This window comes from Notamacropus eugenii, chromosome 4, assembly GCF_028372415.1.
Source record: "Notamacropus eugenii isolate mMacEug1 chromosome 4, mMacEug1.pri_v2, whole genome shotgun sequence".
NCBI lineage: Eukaryota > Metazoa > Chordata > Mammalia > Diprotodontia > Macropodidae > Notamacropus > Notamacropus eugenii.
In genome coordinates this window covers 48,890,627-48,914,325 of record NC_092875.1, presented here as the reverse complement: position 1 = coordinate 48,914,325, position 23,699 = coordinate 48,890,627, and the positions used below count along the sequence as shown (strand labels likewise).

General features: G+C 41.6%; 1 protein-coding gene across 1 annotated transcript in view; it reads left to right on the top strand.

Annotated features, from left to right (window-relative positions):
- Positions 1-22,639, top strand: part of GALNT9 (polypeptide N-acetylgalactosaminyltransferase 9) — a 271,939-nt gene extending 249,300 nt beyond the window's left edge. Inside the window, exons 10-11 of the mRNA XM_072600789.1 lie at positions 20,483-20,650; positions 21,974-22,639. Coding sequence (XP_072456890.1) covers positions 20,483-20,650; positions 21,974-22,120 — 315 coding nt within the window. The 3' untranslated portion in view covers positions 22,121-22,639. The remainder of the gene's footprint in view (positions 1-20,482; positions 20,651-21,973) is intronic.
- Positions 22,640-23,699: the final 1,060 nt, after the last annotated feature.

The following is a 23,699-nucleotide window of genomic DNA, read 5'->3' as shown; positions in this document are numbered from 1 at the left end:
TGCACACAATGGTAGAAACAAAACAAAACATGAGACCATAAATATAAAATCAGAAGGATCCTCATCAGTCATTTAGTTCAACACCCTCATTTTACAGATGAGAAAACTGAGGCCCTTCAAGGTGAAACATTTATCTAAGGTGGTAGGTGAAAGAGCCCAGATTCAAACCCAAGACAAGAAATTCTGAATTCTTTCCACCCTCTGCTGCTTCCCTTCTATTTATAGATTTACTAATTAGGCAGTCCTTGATGGGTCTGCTGGAGCATCTAAAAGATCTCTTGATGATCCCACCATGATTTTCCCGGTGAGAGATGGTACCTTGGAGGAAAATATGGCCCCTTTGGGGAAGGGACAAACTGCACTGGAAGTCCCTGCCCAGGCAGGTGACCCTCAAAAAAAGTTTCCCCAAAAGACATCAAAGACTTCTGTGGACAAGCTCTCCTAGGGAGGGGATAAGCATCAGTTCTACCCTTCCACCCTCCCATACCCCCCACACACTGCTGGAAACCAACAACTTCCCACATTGATTTAGGGGTTCAAGACTGAAACTTAATGAACATTCCTGTTCTGTCTATCATTTCTCTTTAATAAGGTGCTCTGGCTCCCTGTGGATTTATTGCCTCTGGTTTTCTTCTTGTTAATTTTCCAATTTCTTTAGGAGACAAAAAGAGACCTCACTTCTCAATTCATAGACAGAGCTCAATGCTATTTCCAAGTGACTGGATTTTAAAAAATGATTTCCCTCCTTACGCCTCCCCCTCCTCATGTTTTCAATAATGGCCCTTATTTTTAATGGGACTTGGATATTATTTAAATTAAGCATAAGACTTTAATGTCCCACCCCATGCCCCATGTGTCTTTTTGGACTCTATTGATGTGTTATCTAAATCCATGCTGCATTAATGAACAAACACCCATTCGGGCAGAGAAAAATTGTGACCTTATCCCAGACAAGCTGGTTAATGACAGTCCAGTCCGACAGATTGGCTTAGAATCACCATTTGTACCACTACAGAGCAACATGAAGAGGTCTGCAGAGCATAAATGGGGCTCACGGTGGTTAACTGCCATGCACTGATGGGTCAAACCTTATTACAACAAAGTAGAGAAGCGCCTGACTTCCCTTCCCTTCTTCCACCTTTAGTGGTCTCGTTAAGAGATACTTGACTGACACTTTCCCAGCAAATTTTAGCTGAATAGCCTTCGATTGTGATAACAAAATGGAATTACTAAATTAGATGTAAATGAGCTGCCCTTGAAGAAATCCAATTTATGGAGCCTGTCAAGACTGGTGTGGACAATTCTACAGCGGGAGCCATTTTCTACAGACCAGCAGGTTACAGGTTCAAGTTTTATTAGAATGAATCCCTGTAATCTCTAGGTTTCAGGTTCTTCCAAGAGACCATATAACCTAATGATGCCAGTGGGGTAGACTGATGTCGATTTTTTTCCACAAAACTTTCCTATACCGTGGCTTAAAGTGCCAAACTAAACACTAACTACCAAGCACATTCAACTGAAACTTCTCTTTCCAAAGTTATTGATTTCCAAAGTTACAATTGCCAAATCTAGTGTCTTTTTCTCATTTCTGATCCTTCTTAACCTCTCTGCAGCTTACTGTACACAGTGCCAGACATATAAAGAAAGGCAAAAACATGATCTGTACCCTTGGGGAACTCACATTCTAATGGGAAAGTCAACATGCCAACAACTATGATGGTACCATTGGCCCTCTTTTCCTGGATATTCTTTCCTTTCTGGGTTATTTGACACTGACTTCTATCTGACCATTGCTTTGCAGTGTTCTTACCTGGATCTTCATCCAGGTCACAGCTACTGAATAACTTTGGGTATCTAATGATCTGCTTTGGATGCTTTCCTCTTTTCTCTCTATACCAGGGGATCTTAACCTGTGCCACTGGGTTTTTCTAAACATATTTTGATAACTGTATTTCAATGTAATTGTTTTTGTTTGTAATCATATGTATTTTATTTTATGTGTTTAAAAGTTTGACTCTAAGAAGGGGTCCATAGATGTCTCCCAATTGTCAAAACAGGGGTCCATGACACCTAAAAGGTTAACTCATGTTCTATACTATCCCACTTGGCGACCACCTCCACTCCCATGGATTTAACTATCATCTCTATACAAATGATTTTCAAATCTATATACAGTCTTCAGCTATTGAAGCTTTAAACTACACAAAGACTTTTGAGACACCCTATATCTAGCCCTATTCTCTTTCCTGAGTGACACATCATCAGCTGGCATCTGGAGGTCTGGCAGGCATCTCAAATTCAATGAGTCCAATACAGAACTCAGCATTTCTCTCAACTCTCCATCCAGAACTCTCCTCTTACTGCTGAGATGACCACCCTCTTCACAGGCACAAATGTTTGCAATCTCAGGCTCATCTTCAATTCCTCTCTCAAACTCATCCCACTTCTCCAATCTGTTCCAAAATCTTGTTTTTTCTACTTTCACATTTCTCCTCTACATCCCCTTCTCTCCACTCAAATATCCATCACCTCTGGTATAAGCCCACATCACCTCTCACCTTACCTATTGAAATCTCCTCCTAGTTGGTCATCCTGCCTTAGTTTCTCCCACTCCAATCCATTCTCCACTCAGCTGCTGTGATTTTCCTAAACCACAGGTCTGACCATGTCATACCCCTACTCAAAAAATTCTAGCACCTCCCTATCACCTCCAGAATCAAATGTAAAATTCTCTTTTGGAAATTTAAAACTCTTCACAATCTGGTTTCTTCCCATGTTTCCATTCTCCTTACACTTTATTTACCTCCCCATACTATACTATTTTACAATACTGGTCTTTTTGTGTTCCTCAGACATGACACTATTTCCCAAGTTCTAAGAAGAGAATGGTAAGGAAGCATTTTTTAAAAAAGAAAAGAGGCAGCTAGGTGGCACAGTAAATAGAGCACAGGCCCTGGAGTCAGGAGGACCTTAGTTCAAATCTGACCCCAGACACTAGACACTAATTAGCTTTGTGACCTTGGGCAAATCACCTAATCCCGGTTGCCTCACCTCCCCTCCTCAAAAAAAAAAAAAAAAAAAAGGAAAGGAAAACATCTCCCAATCCCTGTGTGTTTCCATTGGCTCTCCCCCAAACCCAGAATTCTCTCCCTCCTCATCTTTTCTGGCTCCCTTTAAAACTCAGCTCAAATCCCACCTTCTATGGGCCTTTCTTAGTACACATGGGTTCACACGCACTTGCACATGCACACATACATACACACACCTTATTGTCCTGCCCCCTCTCCTCCTCTCTAGTGTCATCCCACTGACATTGCCTTGCATTTACAAAAAGGGGTCTGTCCTATTATATTTTGAGTTTCTTGAGAGCAGGAACAGTTTTTTGACCTTCCTTTATATCCCTGGCACTTTGCAGAGTGCCCAGCACATAGTAGGCACTTAAATGTTTGTTGACTATTGACTGACTAAGGAATATAGCTTTATGGTTTGGTTTAAACCTGTCCAAATTACTCCAGTTCCAAACCAGTTCACATGAGGAGAGAAATGAATAAGTGATTCATTCATTCATCAGACTAACCAGCCTTCAGTAGGAGTTTGTTGGCTTTATATGCTTTCTAACACTTTGTCCACCAACAAAAGTCCTTGTGGAATGAAACTTTCAGAGAATCACGGAACTTCATTTGGGATTTGGGGATGGGGAAGGTCATCCTAGAAGCACCCTGCTGTAGCTAATAGATACAGCCTCTTCACTCTTGAACCATTCCCTCATTTCATCCTTCATGGTCTCTCCCTCTGGAAGCAGAGAATTCAGAGAGAGGCTCAGGCATGCCATGCTGAGAAGAAGTAGGATACTCTTCATCCTCTCTGAACATAGCCCATGTTCAAATATAAAACAACCCTATGTCTGGCTGCTCTGCTGGGAACACCACAATAAGGGGGATTATTGCATCTCAGACCCTTCTCTGCACAATCATCCCTTTGGGTAAAATTCCCTTAGGGGTCAGCTATCCCAGCTCCATATCAAGGCTCACTGGTCTCTTCTGTGCTCTCTGATGCATCATTATTTCTCCCCAAAGAGGAATGTGCTCATTGCCTGAGACTGATCTCCACCTGAGGACGAGTGACTGATGGGAGAACTAATCCACCAGATCCTCCCATTGCACATCCTTATGGATTTTTCTCCTTGGCATTGTGCAGTAGCCTAAATGGGGCTTAGCCTATCGGAGAAGAGCTGCTTTTGTCTAAATTGGGCTTTTTTGCAGATAAATATGACTTGCAATCAGTCACTTGCCTCCAAGTTAATTAATGATTACACAGCTGGAAAACTTGTCTCTTTTCCACCACCACTTATACAATTAATTCAATATGAGGACCACAGCTGTATGGGTCTAATTCAAAGCATTGAGAGATGCCCCACTTGATAAAAATGGTAAGGAAGCACAAAAAAAGGAAAGGAAAACATCTATCACTGGTCTGAGATCAACCTTACTTGGAACAACTGGATTTTCACCTTGTGACATTTCCCTGGCTTTGGGTTGTAGTAGCTTTTCTGCCATGGGGAAGGAGTTTGGTGAGTGATGAGTAAGGAAGAAGGATTTAGACAAATGTGGAATTGTGACTTGGAATCAGGAAGACCTGGGTTGGAATCCTGCCTCAGACATACTTATCAACTCTTTGACCCTGGTCGAAGTACTTAATCTCTCTGGGTCTCAGTTTGTTCATTAATAAAATGGGGGGGGGGTGAAAATAATGTCTTCAAAGGTCCCTCCTATCTTTAAATCCATGATTTTGTTATCCTTTCTAACCAAAAGACAAGGTAAGTATGTTATAGTGCATTAAGTTCTATATCTGGGAGTCAGGTAGAACAGAATTTAAATTCTCTTTCAGACACACTTATAAACAGTGTGATTCCTGGGCAAGTCACTTAACTCCTGTGAACCTCAGTTGCTCCATCTATAAAGTGAGAGCATTAGATTACAAACCCTTTAAGGTTTGCTCTTTACCTATGAACCTATGATTCAAACCTGGTTAAAAATCATACCAGAAGAAGGTTAGAAGCCTCTTCATAAGGCAGATTGACACAGAACCAATTGCTGGCAGTCCTGTCTTCATCCTTGCCCCCTTCACTTACCTATGCAACCTTCAAAGTCTGGCCATTAGACTCCATTAATCAAGGCATAGTATTCGGAGTGTAGGACAAAATAACCCAGCTGTCCTCCAACCTATCTGACCCCACCTGGAGTTTCTGTTCAGTCCTCGGTCCATGTTTTTGGAATACACTTAATAAAGTAAAGGGTGACAAAAATGATGAAGGATCCCAAGATGATGCCATATGGGAATCAAGTATGCTGGGAGTACTTGGTCCAGGGAAAAGAAAACTCTAGGATGGCACAAGAAGTGTCTTCAAGTATTTGAATGACTGCTGTAAAGAAACAGGAATAGATTTTTTCTATCTGACTCTGAGAGTGGAAGGGAATGCAGTGGGTATAAGGTCCATGGACTGATTTAAGCTTATTATCAAGGGAAAAGGAGCTATGAGTTTAATAACATTATAAATTCACAGCAGATACCCAGCATTGTCCCAGATGTAAATAAGTAATCAGCCCTCCTCGTTAGAGTGCATTTTCTTTATTTGTGTGGACTCCTGTATACCTAGTACATGAGGATACTTAGACTGGAGAAGAGAAACCTCGTGGGCAACCTAGAAGAATGAGAGTCGATAGTTCTCTTACAGTATTTGAAGAGCTGCCATGTGGAAAGAGAATAATTGTGTTCAGTTTGACCCCAAAGGACGCATCCAGAGGAAGGAAGAAACCAAGCATTTATTAAGCACCTACTATATACCAGGCATTATACTAATCACTTTACTAATATTAGCTCATTTAATCCATAAAACAACCCTGTGAGGTAGATGTTATTCTTTTCCCCATTTTATAGATAAGGAAAATGAGGCAAACATAAGTTAAATGACTTGCCCAGAGTCATGCAGCTAGGAGGCTGTCTATCCAATGAGCTACCTAGTCACCTTTAACAATAGGAGGGGGAGGAAGGGGGGCTTGCAAAGAGACAAATCTAGACTGGACATCAGGAAAGTTTTCCTAACAAGTTGAGCTGTCCAAAAGGGGAATGAGATGCCTTGGGAGGGACTGGGTCCCACCATCAAACCTTAAAACAGAGGCTGTATAACCACTGGTAGAGGGGATTCTCACAGGTATACATAGCAAAGAATGTCAGACCTCAAAGAATGGATGCCTCCAGGCAAAAGAGAAACATTGAACATTTTTTCTCCTTTTCTTCACATTTTGGTCAGTTTTCATTTAAGGCGAAGGCTCTGCTGAGAAAATTTCCTTTCAAATACTCCTGGAGGGCAGAGGGACAACATGGCCAGTGTTTAATGCCAGTCTATCAAACTCCATCTTCACAGCTGATGCCTTTGGCAGTTCTATAAACAGGTGGACAGTCTCACACTTTGTCTCTCTTGATTGAAAATTAGTCTCAGCAGATTCACTAGTGTTAGGAAATGGAGATTAAAAGCTACTTTCAGTTATCAGGATGTCAGAAGCCAGGCAACTCTTGGCAATAGAAAGGGACTTACTCTCTGAGGAGAGACACTGATGCATATGTAAGTAGCCATTGGCACATTGCCCATTCCTTCCAGATGGGGAGGGACATGGGGTGCTGAGAAGATAGGTACAGAAGATTCTCCGAGCCATGACTGATCCCCCAATAGCAGAGCTGGAAACAAGTGTTTCCTGGAAGAATCCTGAAATTGCCACTGTGCATTGTGAAGGACTGGAAAGATTGGGAACCACAGGACCTGTGTCCAGATCTCAACCCTGCCATTTACTAGCTGAAGGACTTTGGACAAGTCATGGCCCCTTCCTGGTGATCCATTTCCCCATCTATTATAAATAGTGGTATTCAGCTAGATGAGCTCTAAGGTCTCTTCTAGCTATAATAATATTATAATGATACAATATAACATTATAATATCTGTAGCATTATATTAAGTAATATAATGCAGTATTAATTAATATCATTTTAATACAATATTAATAATTAATATCATATTTGTATGTTATAGCTAGAAGAGACTACAAATATAGTACAGTTAGATTTTTATACTATATTATTATATGATAATAATTATATTGTGACATACTATTACTATTATTATAGTGGTATAATTTTAGCTACTATTTGTACAGCGCTTTGCAAAGTGTGATGATTATACATCTGGAAAGCACTGGGAGGTAACAGTCCTATTTTATACACGTTACCTCACCTAATCTATGAGCTTTATATCTGTGAACCTTCAAGCTCTTCTTTTGGTAAAAGTGTGATTGCTGCCTTTGGTTTGCTTTTTTTAACAGCACAAACATTTCTCAATATATCTAGCCCTGACCCCTGTCTGTAGAACCTTCCCATCACAGAGAAAAACCATTATGTGAAATAAATGTGCACCATGATTGTATGTGGTAGCATCTTCAACATTTATTTAGTGCTTGTTGCTCCTGTCTCTCTATCAAGAGAAGGAAAGGATATTTCTCCATCTTTCATGGGATCATAGATTAAAAGCTGGAAGGAATCATAGGATCTCAAAATATTTATTAAGCTCCTACTGTGTGCTGGACATTGTTTTAAGTGCTGTGGATACAAGTAAAAGAAGTGAAACAATCTATTTGCAAAGACTAGAACAATCTATTTCCATTCTAATGGGGCGGACAAATACATATTACAGATATAGTGTAAATATAAAGTTAATAAATGCAAATCTATACAAAGTAGTCAGGGAGGAATGAAGAACATTAGCAGTTGAAGGGATCAAGAAAGGTTTTGTGGAGATGAGAGTGCTTGAATTGTCTCTTAAAGGAAGAGAGACCTTCAACAAGGCAGTGGTAAGAAGGAAATCCATTCCAGGCATAGGAGGCAGCCAGGAGAAAAGCATGGAGATAGAAGATGGAGTGGCATGGATGTAGAAGGTGAGTTAAGCTAGACTGTAGAGTACAAGAGAGGGAGTGATATCTAATAATCGACTGAGAGCTGGAAGGGGTTTTAAGGAACATTGAGTCTAATTTCCTCATTTTACCAATGAGTAAAATTGGGTCAGAGAGATGAACTAACATGACTAAGAGCACACAAGCAGTGAATGGCAGAGCCTTGATTTGAATTCAGACCCTCTGACCCCAAAGCACTCTTTCCACCACATCTCTCAGCCCTCTGGAACTAAGATTGATCATTGTCTTTTATCTGAATTCAACCACCATCTAGGGATGGGTAGATGGATGGTTGGATGGATGGATGGATTTACATTGTTGTGGTCATTGTATTGTGTACTTGATATTTTGCTCTCCAAATGCTCATCAATGCACTCTGCATCAGTTCCTACTGGTCTTCCCAGGTTTCTCTGAATTCTTCATATTCTTTGTTTCTTTCCACACAATAACATCCCATGCCACGAGTCTTTGTTTAGTGTATTTATTTTTTATTATTCAGTTTTCAACATTCACTTCCACAAGATTTTGAATTCCAAATTTTCTCCCCATATCTCCCCTCCCTCCACCCCAGCACAGCGTGCACCCCAACCACCCCTTTCCCCAATCTGCTCTCCCTTTTATCACCTCCCTTCTCCCATTCCCCTCCCCTCTATTTCCTGTAGGGCAAGATAGATTTCTATACCGCATTGCCTATACAACTTATTTCCCAATTGCATGCAAAAATACTTTTTAATATTCACTTTTAAAGCTTTGAATTCTACCTTTTCTCCCTTCCTCCCTCCTCACCCACCCTCATTGAGAAAGCAAGCAGTTTGAAATAGGTCATACATGTGCAGCCATGCAAAACACTTCCATAACAGTCATGTTGTGAAAGTCTAACCACATTTCCCTCTATCCTGTCCTGCCTTCCATTTATTCCATTCTCTCCCTTGACCTGTCTTTCCCCCAATCTGCTGTCCCTTCTATTATACTCCCTCTGCTATCTCTTCCCCCTTGCCTTCCTGCAGGGTAAGATAGATTTCCATACCCAATTGAATGTGTGTTAATTCCTCCTCAAAGAGATCCCAAAAGGGAAACTCCTAGGAATATAGTACTCAAATTCCAGAGTTCCCAGGTCAAGGAGAAAATATTACAAGCAGCTAGAAAGAAACAATTCAAGGACTGGGAAACACAATCAGGATAACACAGGATTTAGCAGCTTCTATACTAAGGGATCAGAGGGCTTTGAATATCATATTCCAGAGGTCAAAGAGGCTAGGATTAAAATCAAGAATCACCTACCCAATAAAATTGAGTATAATACTTCAGGGGAAAAAATGGAATTTCAATGAGATAGAGGACTTCCAACAATTCTTGTTGAAAAGACCAGAGCTGAATAGAAATTTGGCTTTCAAATACAAGAATCAAGAGAAATATGAAAAGGTAAACAGGAAAGGAAAAGCCATAAGGGACTCATTAAAGTTGATATGTCAGTTTTAGGGTAGTTAGAGGGAATATATATATTCATAGATAGAGAGATAGATAGATAGATAGATAGATAGATAGATAGATAGATAGATAGATAGATAGATAGATAATATTCTTGGAAGTCCTCTATTTTATTGAAATTCCATTTTTTCCCTGAAGTATTATACTCAGTTTTGATAGGTAGGCTGCTTATAATATTTTCCCCTTGACCTGGGAACTCTGTAATTCAGCTACTATACTCCTAGGAGTTTTCCTTTGGGCATCTCTTTGAGAAAGTGATGGGTGGATTTTTTTTTCCATTTCTATTTTCCCTCTGGTTTTAGAATATCAGGGCAGTTTTCCTTAATAATTTCTTGAAAGATGACATCTAGGCTCTTTTTTTTATCATGGTCTTGAGGTAGACCAATAATTTTTAAATTATCTCTCCTGGATCTGTTTTCCAGGCCAGTTGTTTCTCCATTGAGAAATTTCACATTGTCTGCTATTTTGCCATTCTTTTGGTTTTGATTTATAATATCTTGGTTTCTCATAAAGTCATTAGCTTCCATTTCTCCATTCTAATTTTTAAGGAATTATTTTATTCAGTGAGTTTTGGGACCTCCTTTTCCATTTGGTCAATTTTATTTTTTAAAGCATTCTTCTCGTCACTGGCTTTTAGGACCTCTTTTCCCATTTGGGTTAGTCTATTTTTTAAATGTGTTGTTTTCTTCAGCATTTTGGGGGTCTCCTTTAGCCAGCTGTTGACTTGTTTTTCGTGATTTTTTGCATTGTTCTCATTTCTCTTCCCAACTTTTCTCTACTTCTCTCACTTGATTTTCAAAATTCTTTTTGAGCTCTTCAAAGGCTGGAGACCATTTCATTTTTCTTGGAGGTTTTGATTGTAGGAGCCTTGACTTTGGTGTCTTCCTCTGGTTGTATGCTTTGATCTTCCTCATTGTAAGAAAATACCTTGTCGCCAAGAAAGCAACCTTCTATAGTCTTGTTTTTTCCCCTCTTTGGGCATTTTCCAGCCAATTACTTGACTTTTGAACTCCTTGTTTAGTGGAGGACATACTGCCCCAAGTTTCAGGGGGTTTTGCAGCTGTTTTCAAAGCTATCTCCAGGGACCTATAAGTTCTCAGTTCCTCCAAAGTGGTATGGTCAGAGGAGACCTCTCCTGGTCTGCACCCTGTCTGTGAGCAAACACAAGGTCTCTCTTCTGCCCTGAAACTGTGAGGTAGACAGATAGACTATAGCCTTTCTTTGCCTTTGATCTCTGTAGTATCTGTCTGGTAGAGGAGTTAAAGGATTTGAAGAATTTAATAATTCTAGAGGGTGACTTTGTAAGTTGCTTGTCCCTCCCATCCTATACTGTCCCTTTATTTGGCATTGAAGACTATTCAGGTGCTTATGGCTAGGTATGGATTGAGCTTCTACACTGTACATAAATTTCATTGGTAAAGATTAGGATTGGTTTCCCAGTACGAGAAAGACTTTCAGAGCTCAGTTCATTAAACCTCTCTCCAAAGAGAAATCCATGAGATGAATCTCAATTCTCTCCAGACTGGTGATTCTAGAAATGAGAGGAAGCCTAACAAAGGACCTAAACAATTCAGACATATCCTCATGGGTGTCTAATCAAGATTATTTGATAAAATTGCTTTTAAAATAATGAAAGCCAAGTTGCTGAAAAACAAGGGTACCCTGTCACATCAGGGGCATATATTGTTTTTGCAAAAAAAAAAGTGCAACACTTGAGTTTTGGAATCCTTGTGTGCAAGCTAAGAGATAAAAGATCTCAAGGGTGCAGAAGAACCAGGAGGGCCCTCAGTACTTACGCTCATGTTTGAAAAGTTGTTGGCACACAAATGTGTTGACTAAGCCTAGCTCTCAAGTAAAAAAAAAAACATATAAAATAACATTTGTGAATGCAAAACTTACTTGCATTTACTAAGGAAATGATATTTAAGTCTCAAAATGCTATATTATCATGACGTTATTATTGTCATTATTTACTAATGACTAGAATCAAGGCTGAGCTTGTTTATTTGTGCAGTTTGCCTTGGAAAAAGAAACAAAATTAATTTGCAAATTGTTCTTCTGGACATTCGTGACACTGTTTTTAGCTCTAATAAATTAGACCCAACCAAGGCCTAGACAGTTATTGCTTCCATGAACAATGAGAAAGAGGATGCTGCAGAGTCCCAGTAACTTTATTTTCAGGGCATTACATCGCATTAGCTGTGACATCAAAGGAGCTTGATAAATATTTGTTGTACTAAGTGTCTGTTCTGGCGATAGAATTTAACCCATCCCATTCAGGGTTTCCAACTTCCCCCTTATATTTCTTACATGGATAAAGCCTCTGTAAACAGCTAAATGCTGTAGTAGACAGAGTGCTGGAGCAGGAGAGCTGAATTAAAAATCTAGCCTCAACACTTCTTCACTGCGTGAGATCCTGGGCAAGTCACTCAACTGCTATCTGCCTCAGTTTCCTTATCTGTAAAATGGAGGAAATAATAGCACCTACCTCCCATGTTTATTGTGAAGATCAAATAATGTATGTCATTATATGTGATATATAAAATATTTGTAATTACTTTGCCAACCTTAAAAGGCTGTGTTTAAATCACTTCCCATAATTATCATTATCCATTCAACCAGGTACCTACCATGTGTCAAGAACCAAACTGGGCCATAGGCTGGGAAATTAGTTTGCTTTTTAGCCTCATCGCTCAGACACTTTATAATCCACTTTCCAGAAACCATCACCTCTTGTGGGTCCCCTGGTGCTCAGGCTCAGCCACGGGTGTGAGACAACAGCTGCTTCTGGGTCTCGGTTTCCTCTGCTGTGTGATATTAGCCACTCATTAGGAAAAGGAAGTCCTGAAGCATCACTGCCTGATTCTTGAACTGTCCAAGGGCCCATATACCTCCTGGATTTGAAACTAACAGCAATTTAGAGCTCCAGTCCCCATTGCTCTTCTTAGCTATGATGTTGAAGAGGTGCCTGGTCCTTCATTTTTAAAATATAGATTGAGTCCTCAATTGCAGAATTGATTAAAATTCCTCTGAATTTGTGGAAGTGCAGTTGTGACTATTTGGTATAGATAGAAAGCTACTGAATTTCTTGCTCACGTTTGGGGGCTGGGCTCCCAAGAAAAGGGGACATGATGATTATAGAACCCTGAGAGAAAGTCAGTGGCTTGGGGCCATGCTAAGGAAGAAGGGTGGGAACTTTCTCAAGGAATAATCATGCCACACTCAATGTCTGCCCTTTAGGATAAAACCCTGGTGTTCCTGGTTATAGCTCTCCATCAGAGGGTCACTGTCCTTGAACCACAGTTATCGGATCCAATAAATGTAACCTGCTAGAATTAGGCAAACATCCCCAAGATATGGTGCTGTCCTTGTCTCACCTAGACTCAAGTCATATATATTTCAGCCAATATTCTCAAAGGGAAATGGCAGATAGGGAACATCATACAGTGGGAAAAGCTGGATCCAAAGTCATGAAACCCCAATTGTAGCCCTCGCTCTACTACAGACCTGCTGTGTCAATTCTCTGGTTCTTTGTTTTCCCATCTGCTACATGGGGATAACAACATCAATCAACAATTAATCAACAAGCATTTATTAAATGCCTACTATGTTCTAGGTACTGTTAGAGACTGGGAAGGCAAAGACTAAAAATGAAATAGTCCTTCTCTCTGAGAGCTTACATTTCTAATTACATCACAAAGGATGGGCCAAGCAGAATGACCATTCCACTGAGCATCAGAATATCTGAGTTTGAGTTTTCCTCTGCCAGCTCACTTTTTTGGCCTTGGACAAATCATTTCAACACTACTAACCTCAGTTCCCTCATTATAAAATGAGGATAATGGTTATTTTGATCTGGGACATTCCTTGGAGATCACTGAACCCAACTCCCTCTCTCTTTAGATGAGTAAAATGAAGCCCAGAAAGAGGGAAGGATTTGTCCAAGGTCCTGCTGGTAGTAAGTAGTAGAACTGGAATTCAAATCCAGGCTCTCTTTCCCACCACACATAACACCTCTCAATAATTGTCCCACAGCAGAACTCACACATTTATTAGGAGGCAAGGGCCACATTAGCCTGAAAGCACTATGTACCAGCTGTTATTACTATTTGTTGGAGTTGTCCAGGCATTTCAGTCATGTCCAACTCTTTTTGACCCCATCTGGAATTTTTTTTTCAAAGATACTAGAGTGGTTTGCCATTTCCTTCTCCAACTCATTTTACAGGTGAGACAACTGAGGCAAACAGAGTTAAGTGGGTCACATAACTAGTAAATATCTGAGGCCAGATTGGAGCTCAGGAAAATGAATCTTCTTGACTCAAGGCACTCTATGCCCTTGGCATCATGTAGCTGGTCCATTATTTTTTTAAGCAATAATAAATCAGCTAATGAATGTGGAAGTATTAAGTGAAATATAGTATTCCTACATGGGAGAGAGCACAGTATAGAGTAAGCGGTCCTCAGAGTCAGGAAAATTCAGGTTCAAGTCTTGCCTTTGCTGCAGATTATCTGTGTGATTCCAGTGCCTCAGGGAAGTCTCTAAGGCTAGACTTGGCAAAACAGATGCCAACCTGCTTTGGTAGAGAGATTTTCCTCATAGGCACCCCCTTTGCCTATTAAATTGTAGGCTCAGTTTTTTAAGTGACATATGCCTGGAAGGTTCATTATCATCCCCCTCTCATCTGTCTTATGCAGTGGGCAACCTCTGTGGACACATATATTTGATATTCCAGCCCAACTGGTCCCTCTGATGTTCTCCATAAAGTGCATTCCCTCTCCCACCAGTATGCCTTTGCACAGACTATCTTCCATGCCAAGAACAAACTCTCCCTCCCTCTCTTCTCAGAATCCCACGCTCCATGGAAGACTGCTTTCAATACGAAGCCTTTCATCATCATAATCCAATCATAGCTGGCATTTACATAGCACTTGAAGGCTTGCAAAGAACTTTATAAATATTATCTCATCCAATCCTCCAAACAACCCTGAAAGGGAGGTGCTATTATTCTCTTTATTTTATCAGTAAAGAAACTGAGGCCGACAGAGGTTAAATAACTTGCCCAGGGCCATAACGACTAGGAAATGTCTGAAGCAGGTTTTGAACTCAGGTCTTCCTGACTCCAAGTCCAGCATTCTATTCAAATTTAGCTTCCTGGATTGTTATCACTTTGGCCCCATCCCTTCCCTCCTCCAATCTTAGGAGGACAGGATTACTTATTATTTCCTTTGTATATATTTTGTACTTTCTTATCTGTTTCCATAATGTTTCTTCAAGTAGACTGTAAAGTCCTAAAGGGCAGGAGCAGTGTTCATTGGGGCCTGGAACTCAGGAAGACTCTGAGTTCAAATCCAACCTCAGACACTCAGTAGTTGTGTGATCTTAAGCAAGTCACTTAACCCCTAAAATGAGCTGGACAAGGAAATAGCAATCTACTCCAGTATCCTTGCCAAGAAAACATCAAATCTGGTCTTAGACACTTACTAGCTATGTGACCCTGGGCAAATCACTTAACCCTGTTTGCCTCAGTTTCCTCATATGTAAAATGAGCAGGAGAAAGAAATGGAAAACCACTCCAGTATCTTTGCCAAGAAAAGCCCAAATGAGGTCACAAAGAGTTAACACAACTGAAGATAACTGAGCAACAGCACCTCCAGTGACTAACACAGTGCCTGGCACATAGTAGCTATCTAATAAATACCTATTGGGTTGTATTGAATTAAGTCGAATTGTGAATCAGAACGAGTATGAACAGAAATACCAAGCCTTGCTAGCAGTGCCTACCTACATTCCTAATACCCTCCTAGGCAGCAGGCAACCACATTCGGTAAACTGTAAAAATAATTGCCCATTTCCGAAGCTATGTATAATCTGTTTTGTAACAGCAATAAGACACAATCACTGCTCATTTTCTGGGTGAAAATTACATTTCTCCACTAGCCCAGCAAGTCACTCTCTGCAGTTAGCTCTCTTTCTCTCTCCCTACAGGCCAGAACAGATGGGAATCAGACTAGCTGTGACTCCGAGTCATTAGAGCTCACAGTAATGCTTTCCACAATAGGAGTGGAATTTGGTAGGTCTGTCTGAGACTCTATCCGTGTGGACTTAGCAAGCAGGAAGCACCTCAGTAAGAAGTCCTTGCCCCTGAAGATGGTCTGGTACAGGGGTTGAGCCACCCCAACCTCTGAGATGAAGAAGATCTGCCCATGAGCATGCAGAATTCTCAGTCACCAAATCCAATGGTCTTGTCTCCATCCTCATTCTTCCTGAGCTTTCTGCAGCCTCTGTCCCTACTAACCACCCTCTTCTCCTGGACACTGTCTTCTTTTAGGTTGCCATGGCACTGCTGTCTCCTGATTTTCACCCACTTGTTTGACCCCTCCTCATTCTTCTTTGTTATATCTTCATCCAGGTCCTTCTGTTCTCTTTTCCTTCTATGCTATTTCCCTTGATGATCTCAGCTCCTGGGGATTCAGTTAGATGCTACTAGGTGGTGCAGTAAATAAAACACGGGGAGTAGAGTCAGGAAGACCTGAGTTCAAATCCAGCCTCAGACATTTACTAGCTGAATGACCCTGGTAAATCATTTGACCTCTATTTGCCTCAGTTTACTCACCTGTAAAGTGAAAAGCACCTATCCACCAGGGTTATTGTGAGGATCAAATGAGAAAATCATTTTAAAGGGCTTAGCACAGTACCTGGAACGTGATAGTGCTATTTAAATGTTAGCTATTAGTATTATCACTAGTTATCATCTCTTCGCAGATGATTCCCAGATGTACTTTTCCAGCTTTACCTCCCCTCCTCACCTCCATTCTCCTGTTTCCAATGGCCTATTGGGTGTCTTGAACTGGATGTCCTACAAATGTCTTAAACTCAACATATCAAAACCTAGCTTAATGTCTTTCTCTCTAAGCCCTCCCCTCCTTCTAATTTTCCTATTAGTGCTGAAGACACTAGCATCTTCCCAGTCACCCAGACTCAAAGCTGCCTCCTCCTCCTCCTTCTCCTTCTCCTTCTCCTTCTCCTTCTTCTTCTTCTTCTTTTTCTTCTTCTCCTTTTTCTTCTTCTTCTTCTTCTTCTTCCTCTCTCTCCTCCTCCTCCTTCTTCTCCTTCTTCTGTTTCTTCTTCCTCTCTCTGTCTCTCAATAGATATATAGATCAATAGATAGACGGACAGACACAGTCCTGTGTACCTTCTTAACATCTCTTGTATACATTCCCCCTTCTCTCCTCTGACGTTGCCACCTCTCTGGTCCACTTCCTTTTCACCTTATGCTTAACTAATGCAGTAACCTTCTGCTTGGTTTCCCTACTTCAAGCCTCTGCTCACCCCAGTTCATTCTTCATTCAGCTCTCAAAGTAATTTTCTCAAAGTCCGAGTCTGACCATGTCACCCCACTGACATGACTAAGCTAAGGTGGCTCCCCATCATCTCCAAGATCAAATATAAAATTATTCAAGGCCCTCCACAATCTGGCTCCTTCCTACTTTTCTAGTCTTTTTACACCTTATACTCTCCCATGTCCTCAGTGACCCAGTGACAGTGGTCTCTTTATTATTCCTTCCACAAGACAATCTTCCCCCCTAACTGAACATTTTCACTCCCCATCCATTGAACAACCTCTTCCTCCTCATCTGTGCCTCTTGATTTCTTTGGCTTAACTAAAATCCCAACTTTTACAAGACTTTCCAAGTTTTCCTTAATGTCAACCCTCCAGTGTATGTCATATATCTCGTTTGTTGGTGTTTGTCTGTCATTTTTGAAAAGAGAATGTCTTTGAAAGGGGAATGTCTTGACTTGCTTGTGAATTGGACTTAAGTGAGGCATCCTTAGGTGAAGTTGTGGCACTCTTACTTCCTGAGTCATCAAAGTCCAGTGGCAAGACAAAAGTCAGGGTGACTGCTCATGGTCTGGGATACAATGGATGACCTTGGTCTCTTTGACATATGACCAGTCTCTAAATGCTCCAAAGCACCTGCTTCAGCTACTTTCATGTCTGTTGGAACAAATTATTCTCATCCATCCATCCATCCCATAGTTGTTTGCCTATGGTTTGCTCAATCCATTAAACTATGAGCTCCTTAAAAGCAGGGATTATTGTTTTTCTTTTGGAATTTTTCACCTTTCTTTATACCCCTAGCACTTAAAATAATGCCTGGCACTTGTAAGTAATCATTTGTAAATGTTTTTTGACTGACTTGCAGAAACACTATTAAAAAATTTACAGAGAAGTAAAATCTTGGCCGAGGTCAAACAAGGACCAAGTAGCAAAGATGGTATTTGAACCTGGGTTTTCTGACTCCAGATCTGGTGGGGTGCAGTGGGAAAAGATCTTCCTCAGGAGTCACAAGATTTGGGTTTGATGACTCTGTCACTCCTTCTGTGACCTTGGGCAAGTCATTTTCCCTACCTGTAAGGTGAAGAAGCTGAACAAAATGACTCCTAGGTTCACTTCAAGCTCTATATCGGTGATCCTGACTTTCCTCTCAAAAAGTTCTTTTCTCATTGACAGTAGACATTAATAAAAACTTGTTTCCTTCCTTTTCCATTATTTTCCAGATAAGAAATCACAGGGGCAGTGTTGGAATTCAGACTCTAAGTCATACTGAGACTTTCCTTGTTACAGCCAGAGTCTGCCCTTCACCCCCCTTCCCATCCCCAATCTGACAGCCAAGGTCTCAGAAGATCCATTTGGGATGTAGTCATCATTCAGTCATTTCAGTCATGTCTCACTCTTCATGACCCCATTTGGGGTATTATTGGCAAAGATACAAGAGTGGTTTGCCATTTCCTTCTCCAGCTCATTTTACAGATGTGGGAACTGAGGCAAACAGGGTTAAATGACTTGCCCAGGGTCACCCAGCTAGTAAGTGTTTGAGGCCAGATTTGAATTCAGGAAGATGAATCCTCCTGACTCCTGGCCTGGTGTTCTATCCACTGTGCCACCTAACTTTCCTATAATTGGGAGCTAGCTCATCCTAATGGAACCCAGGACAAAGATCCAAAGTCCTAGACCATTCAGCCAATTCCAAAGCTCTGAGACAGGGAAAGCATGCTTAATTTTTAAGTACACAGTAAAATTAATGACTGTCATTTGGAAGCCTTTAATTAAAGCCGATAGCACTTACCAAGACACTGGGCAAGTTTGAACCTGCTTAAAACACACACACACACACACACACACACACACACACACACGTTTGATTGGAGGCTAAATCACTCACGCTTGTGTCTGGGCAGGAGAGGAGGGCAGAGTGTTGAATTTAATCTCCTGTTTCTCACCTCATAAACTACCTGTGTTTATTAATAATAATAATGTTATTATTATTATTTAGATACCTGGGTGTATATGTCACACTGATTGATTTTGCAATAACCTCCTCTTATAAAAGTGAATATTGCCGTGGCTTTCCATAGCTTCCAGCAGAGTTATTAAGACCAAGACATGATGCCAGATAACATCTTGTCCCCTAGAGGCCTGGCCTGACTCACATATTGATGGGGCTCCATGTTTTCCTAATGAAAATTGCTGAGACATTCAAAGAAAGCCAAGAAAACATGATCCTTTTCTGGAACACCCAGTTTATTGACTGACTGACCAACTAACTAGTCTGTTACTCACCCATACCTCAAACTCTCAGAAGCCAAGAGTTTACTTTCCTTGTTTTACAAATGGGGAAACTGAGGCTTATGGAGTTTAAGTGGCTTGCCAAAGGTCACTCAGGTGCTAAACAGAAGAGGCAGGATATGAACTAGGATCTTCTGATACCAGAACCAGAAATCTTTTCACTGCGCCTCACAGGGTGCTGAATGCAAAGCATGAAAATATAAAAAATAAGTAGAATTCACTAATTGGCCAAAAACTTCTAACTGGCAGGAAACTCAATCTCAAGGACACCTAAGAGGATTGCAGTGTCATAGACTGAATCTGTCAGGGACCTCAGAGATCATTTAGTCCAATCCCCCTTATTTTACAGATGAGGAAACTGAGGCCAGGAAAGTGACTTGCTCAAGGTAACTTGAGTTGTAAAGTAGGAGAATCATGATTTGAACTCAGATCCATTGCTTCTCCAACTATACCAAACTATCTATCATTCCTCTGATTCAATATTTAATGACTTTTGATTTAATTTGTATGGCAAAGTCACTTAACCACTCTCAGCCTCAGCAACTTCATCTGGAAAATGGGTACAATAATAACACTTACCCCACAAGATTGTTGAAGATCAAATAAAATTATATATGTATAAGTCATATGAAGGTTAGCTATCAGGTAGTTTTGTTTTTTGCTTTTGTGTTTGTTTTTGGAGAGGAGCATAAAAAATAGATAACTGAAGCTACAAAACTAGGGAGACTTGGGTTCAAATCTAGCCTCAAACACTTGCTAGCTGTGTGACCTTGGGCAAGTCAATTAACCGCTATTTGCTTCAGTTTTCTCATCTGTAAAATGGGCATAATAGCCCCTACCACCCAGGGTTGTTGTAAGGATCAATTGAAATAATAATTGTAAAGTACTTAGCGCACAATACCTGGTACAAAGTAAGCTCTATATAAATATGAGTTATTAATATTAATAGCACCTATCTCTCAGGGTTGTTCTGAGAATCAATTGGGATGATAATTGTAAAGCACTTGCTTAGCACAGAGTCTGGCACACATATAAATATGAGTGGTGCGAATGATGATGCAAAGATCTGAGAGATACTCATGACAATGAAATCATAAGTCTTATTCATAGACAGGTGAGACTAGGTAGTCTCTGAGGTCTCTTGTCACTCTGAGATGCTCTAATTCTGAAGTAAGCAATCAATATTTGGCATCCACTGACTGAGGATCAGTCAGAGCCTTAGAAAGAAGAAGGAAATGGTCCTGCCCCCTTGGGTTGGACTCTTCACAATGGGAGGATTTAATATTCTCTCTCTCTCTCTCTCTCTCTCTCTCTCTCTCTCTCTCTCTCTCTCTCTCTCTCTCTCTCTCATTCTTCCCCCTCACCAAGCTGGTACGCTACAGTGCTGAGGGTCTGCTCCAGCTGGGGCCGCTTGGCTCCACTGCCTTCCTGCCAGACTCCAAGTGTCTCATTGATGATGGAAAAGGCCGGACACCCACCTTGAAGAAATGTGAAGATGTATCCCGCCCTGCCCAGAGACTCTGGGATTTTACCCAGGTAAGAGTTGAGGTGTTGGGGGGGTACTAGGAGCTCCTCCAATCCAACACTGTTTCCACTGTTTCATGCTCCTTCATGATTGTCTTTGATGAAAACCCTCAGGTCCCCAGACAAGTATCCTTAAGTTCTACCATTCAGAGAGGAACTCAACCTAGACCTGCCTAGACAAGGACATGGGACTATTCCCATCAAAGCTAAGAAGTTATTATGGAGGCCAGGGCAAACATGGGTCAAGGGCAGGGGAGAAGCAACTTCACGCTAAACATTGGATAGCGTCCAGGATAACAACATATATAGAGAAACTGAGGCACAGTAATGGTCAAGCGACTTCCTGGAGGATTTCCAGGATCCAAGGGGAGCAGGAACTACCCAGGGAATGATCTGGACTCACAGTATCATAGAATCACACAGTTTGAGAATTGGAAGAGACCTCACGAGCCATCTAGTCCAACTCATGCACAAAAGGAATCCCCACTATAATATATCTGATGAGTGGTCACTAGCGTCTTCTTGAAGACATTTAAGGAGTGAAGACCCACTACATCTTCAGGAAGTTCATTTGACCTGTGGACAGCTCTTATAGTGAGGACATTGTTCCTGACCTCAAGTCTCTGCTATTTCTATCCTTTGCTCTTTGTTTAGATCTCTGGCTAAATGGAATAAGTCTAGTCCCCACACCCCAAGCCTTCCAGGCTTCCAGGCTAGACATACCCAGTTCCTTTAGACAACATGATCAGGTCCCTAAAGGAGCTGAGCTGTACCTAGGTAGAGTCTATGTCCCCCTCATAGTCATAAATTCAGTCTTGGCTTGCATCTATGTCTCCGTCTCTTCCCAGAAAGCAAGTCTTTTGAACCCAAGGTAGTTGGCCTGAGAGGTTGTGGTTGAGCCTGCCTGAGAGCTGTGCTTGTGGAGAGGGACAAGAAGTGGAGGTGGGAGATTCCGTTTTCCCCAGAGGCCTCTTCATAGTCTCCAAATGAGGAAACAATTATCTGCACTGTTTATATTAAACACAGGAAGGAGTGAACCACCTTGGGAATTCTCAAGGAAATGGTTTGTCTGGAGGGAAAGAGGACCAGGCCATTTTATTGTTTGGGTTAGCTCAATGACTCATAGAATATTTGAGGTGAAAGGAATCTAACTATGTGACTGTGGGCATAGTATCCTAAAGAGAGAGAGAGATATCGATCACCTAGTCATCCTTACCTTTGTTCACAAGAAGCTATGACCACCACCACCGTGTGTATGTACCTCCTCTAGGAGGGGAACAGCTGAAGTCCTCCTCATTAACTTTATTTCCTTTCTGTTTCTTCTTCCCATCCCAGAACGGCCCCATTGTGAGCAGAGACACAGGACGGTGCCTGGAAGTGGAGATGTCCAAGGAGGCTAACTTTGGTCTCCGATTGGTGGTGCAGAGGTGCTCGGGACAAAAATGGATGATTAGAAACTGGATTAAACATGGGCGACACTGATGAGGACCCCTCTCACCCTCCTCATAAGAGGATACCTTCCTCACTCTTCTTCCCAGACCTGGTGGTGAGAAAAACTGTGGGAAGGAGACAAAAGTGGCTTACTAAGGATTAGATCACCAAGCCTGGGGTCCTTACTGGCCCCACAGCTCTCCTCCCATGGACACCAAGAAGGAAGAAGCTTTCTCACTCACTATCTCTGGCCCCGGATGGGACCAGCCATTGGGCTTCCTGGCAGCCTATTGCTCTGCTCCTACAGAGCAATGGAAAACACTCTTGCCCCTATGTGGAGTCCAAAGGGAACCATATCAAGAGAGCCCTCCTTGGACAGATGATTCCTCAGCTTTAAATACTGGATTGGTGCACAACTCCTCTGATAAAGAATCATGTGCCTTTTCTACTCTATTTCCTATTTGAGCCACCTAGAACAGCTCCCCTCACTGGGAGGCAGCCACATCTTCAGCATGTATGGACTTCTTGTGTTAATGCCCCAACATGTAAATAAATCCAATGTAAAATCTATACCCTGTTCCATCTCAAGGGTAGCTTCCTGGGAGTCTGGGATCCAAAGCCCATATCCCAGGGTATAGATCTCCCAAGGCTGTGGCATCTGTGGGCTCCCTCTGCCCCTCTGGAACCCCAGCAATGGAGCTGACCTGGCCAATTTCTTTACTCTTCGGATTTCTTGAGCCACAAGGCACAAAGGAACAGGCTCTGCTTCTAAGGGATGAATGAAGCAATTGGTCTGTGTCTAGTGCCCTCCCCCCGCACCCCCCCCCCCACACACACACACTCATACATACATACAGACACTCATTCTGACCCGAGGAAGCAGGGAGGAGATGGCTTCATCACCTGCTGCTCTGGCCCTTTTTGAGTCTGAGACCAAGAAGCCATTGGCTGGTGACTACATACAAGGGATTCATGTTTTGGGAAATTGTTCTACCCCCTCCTCACCCACCAGTGACAGTGGTGTCTTCCTAGACATGGGCACTGCAGGCAGCAGCCCTGACCAGGAGGACAAGCACTTTGGGTGTGGCAGACGGAAAAATTTCCTCCACAGGTTTCTACACTATCCAGATTCCCAGGACAGACAATGGGCACTGGTTTCTCAAAGCTAATTTTTTTTTGCATCAAATTAAAAGACAGCACTTGACCATCATTATGGGGGGAAATTCTTTATTTAGTGCCAGTGTGCATGTGGCACTTTGTGGGGAGGGGAGGGTGGTAAAAGACTCTGCCTTTGGAGAGAAAGTAGTTTGAAACAAATCAGAGCAAGGTGGGCAAGCACCCAATTGAGCATATACTAAACTTACACAGATAAATATGGGCATATCAACCAGTTTACAAGCATTATTAAGCATCCACTGTTTACCAGATACCAAGCAACCAAACACTGAGGATACACAGAAAGCAAAAATATAGACCCCACCTCAAGGAGCTCAAATCCTAATAGGGATTAGGTAAATACAAGCTATATGCAAAGTAGAGAGGTAGCAATTTGAGAGGAAAGGCATTAAAAGCTGCCAAGACTAGAAAAGCTTCCTGTAGAAGATGGTATTTGAGCTGAACCTTGAAGAAA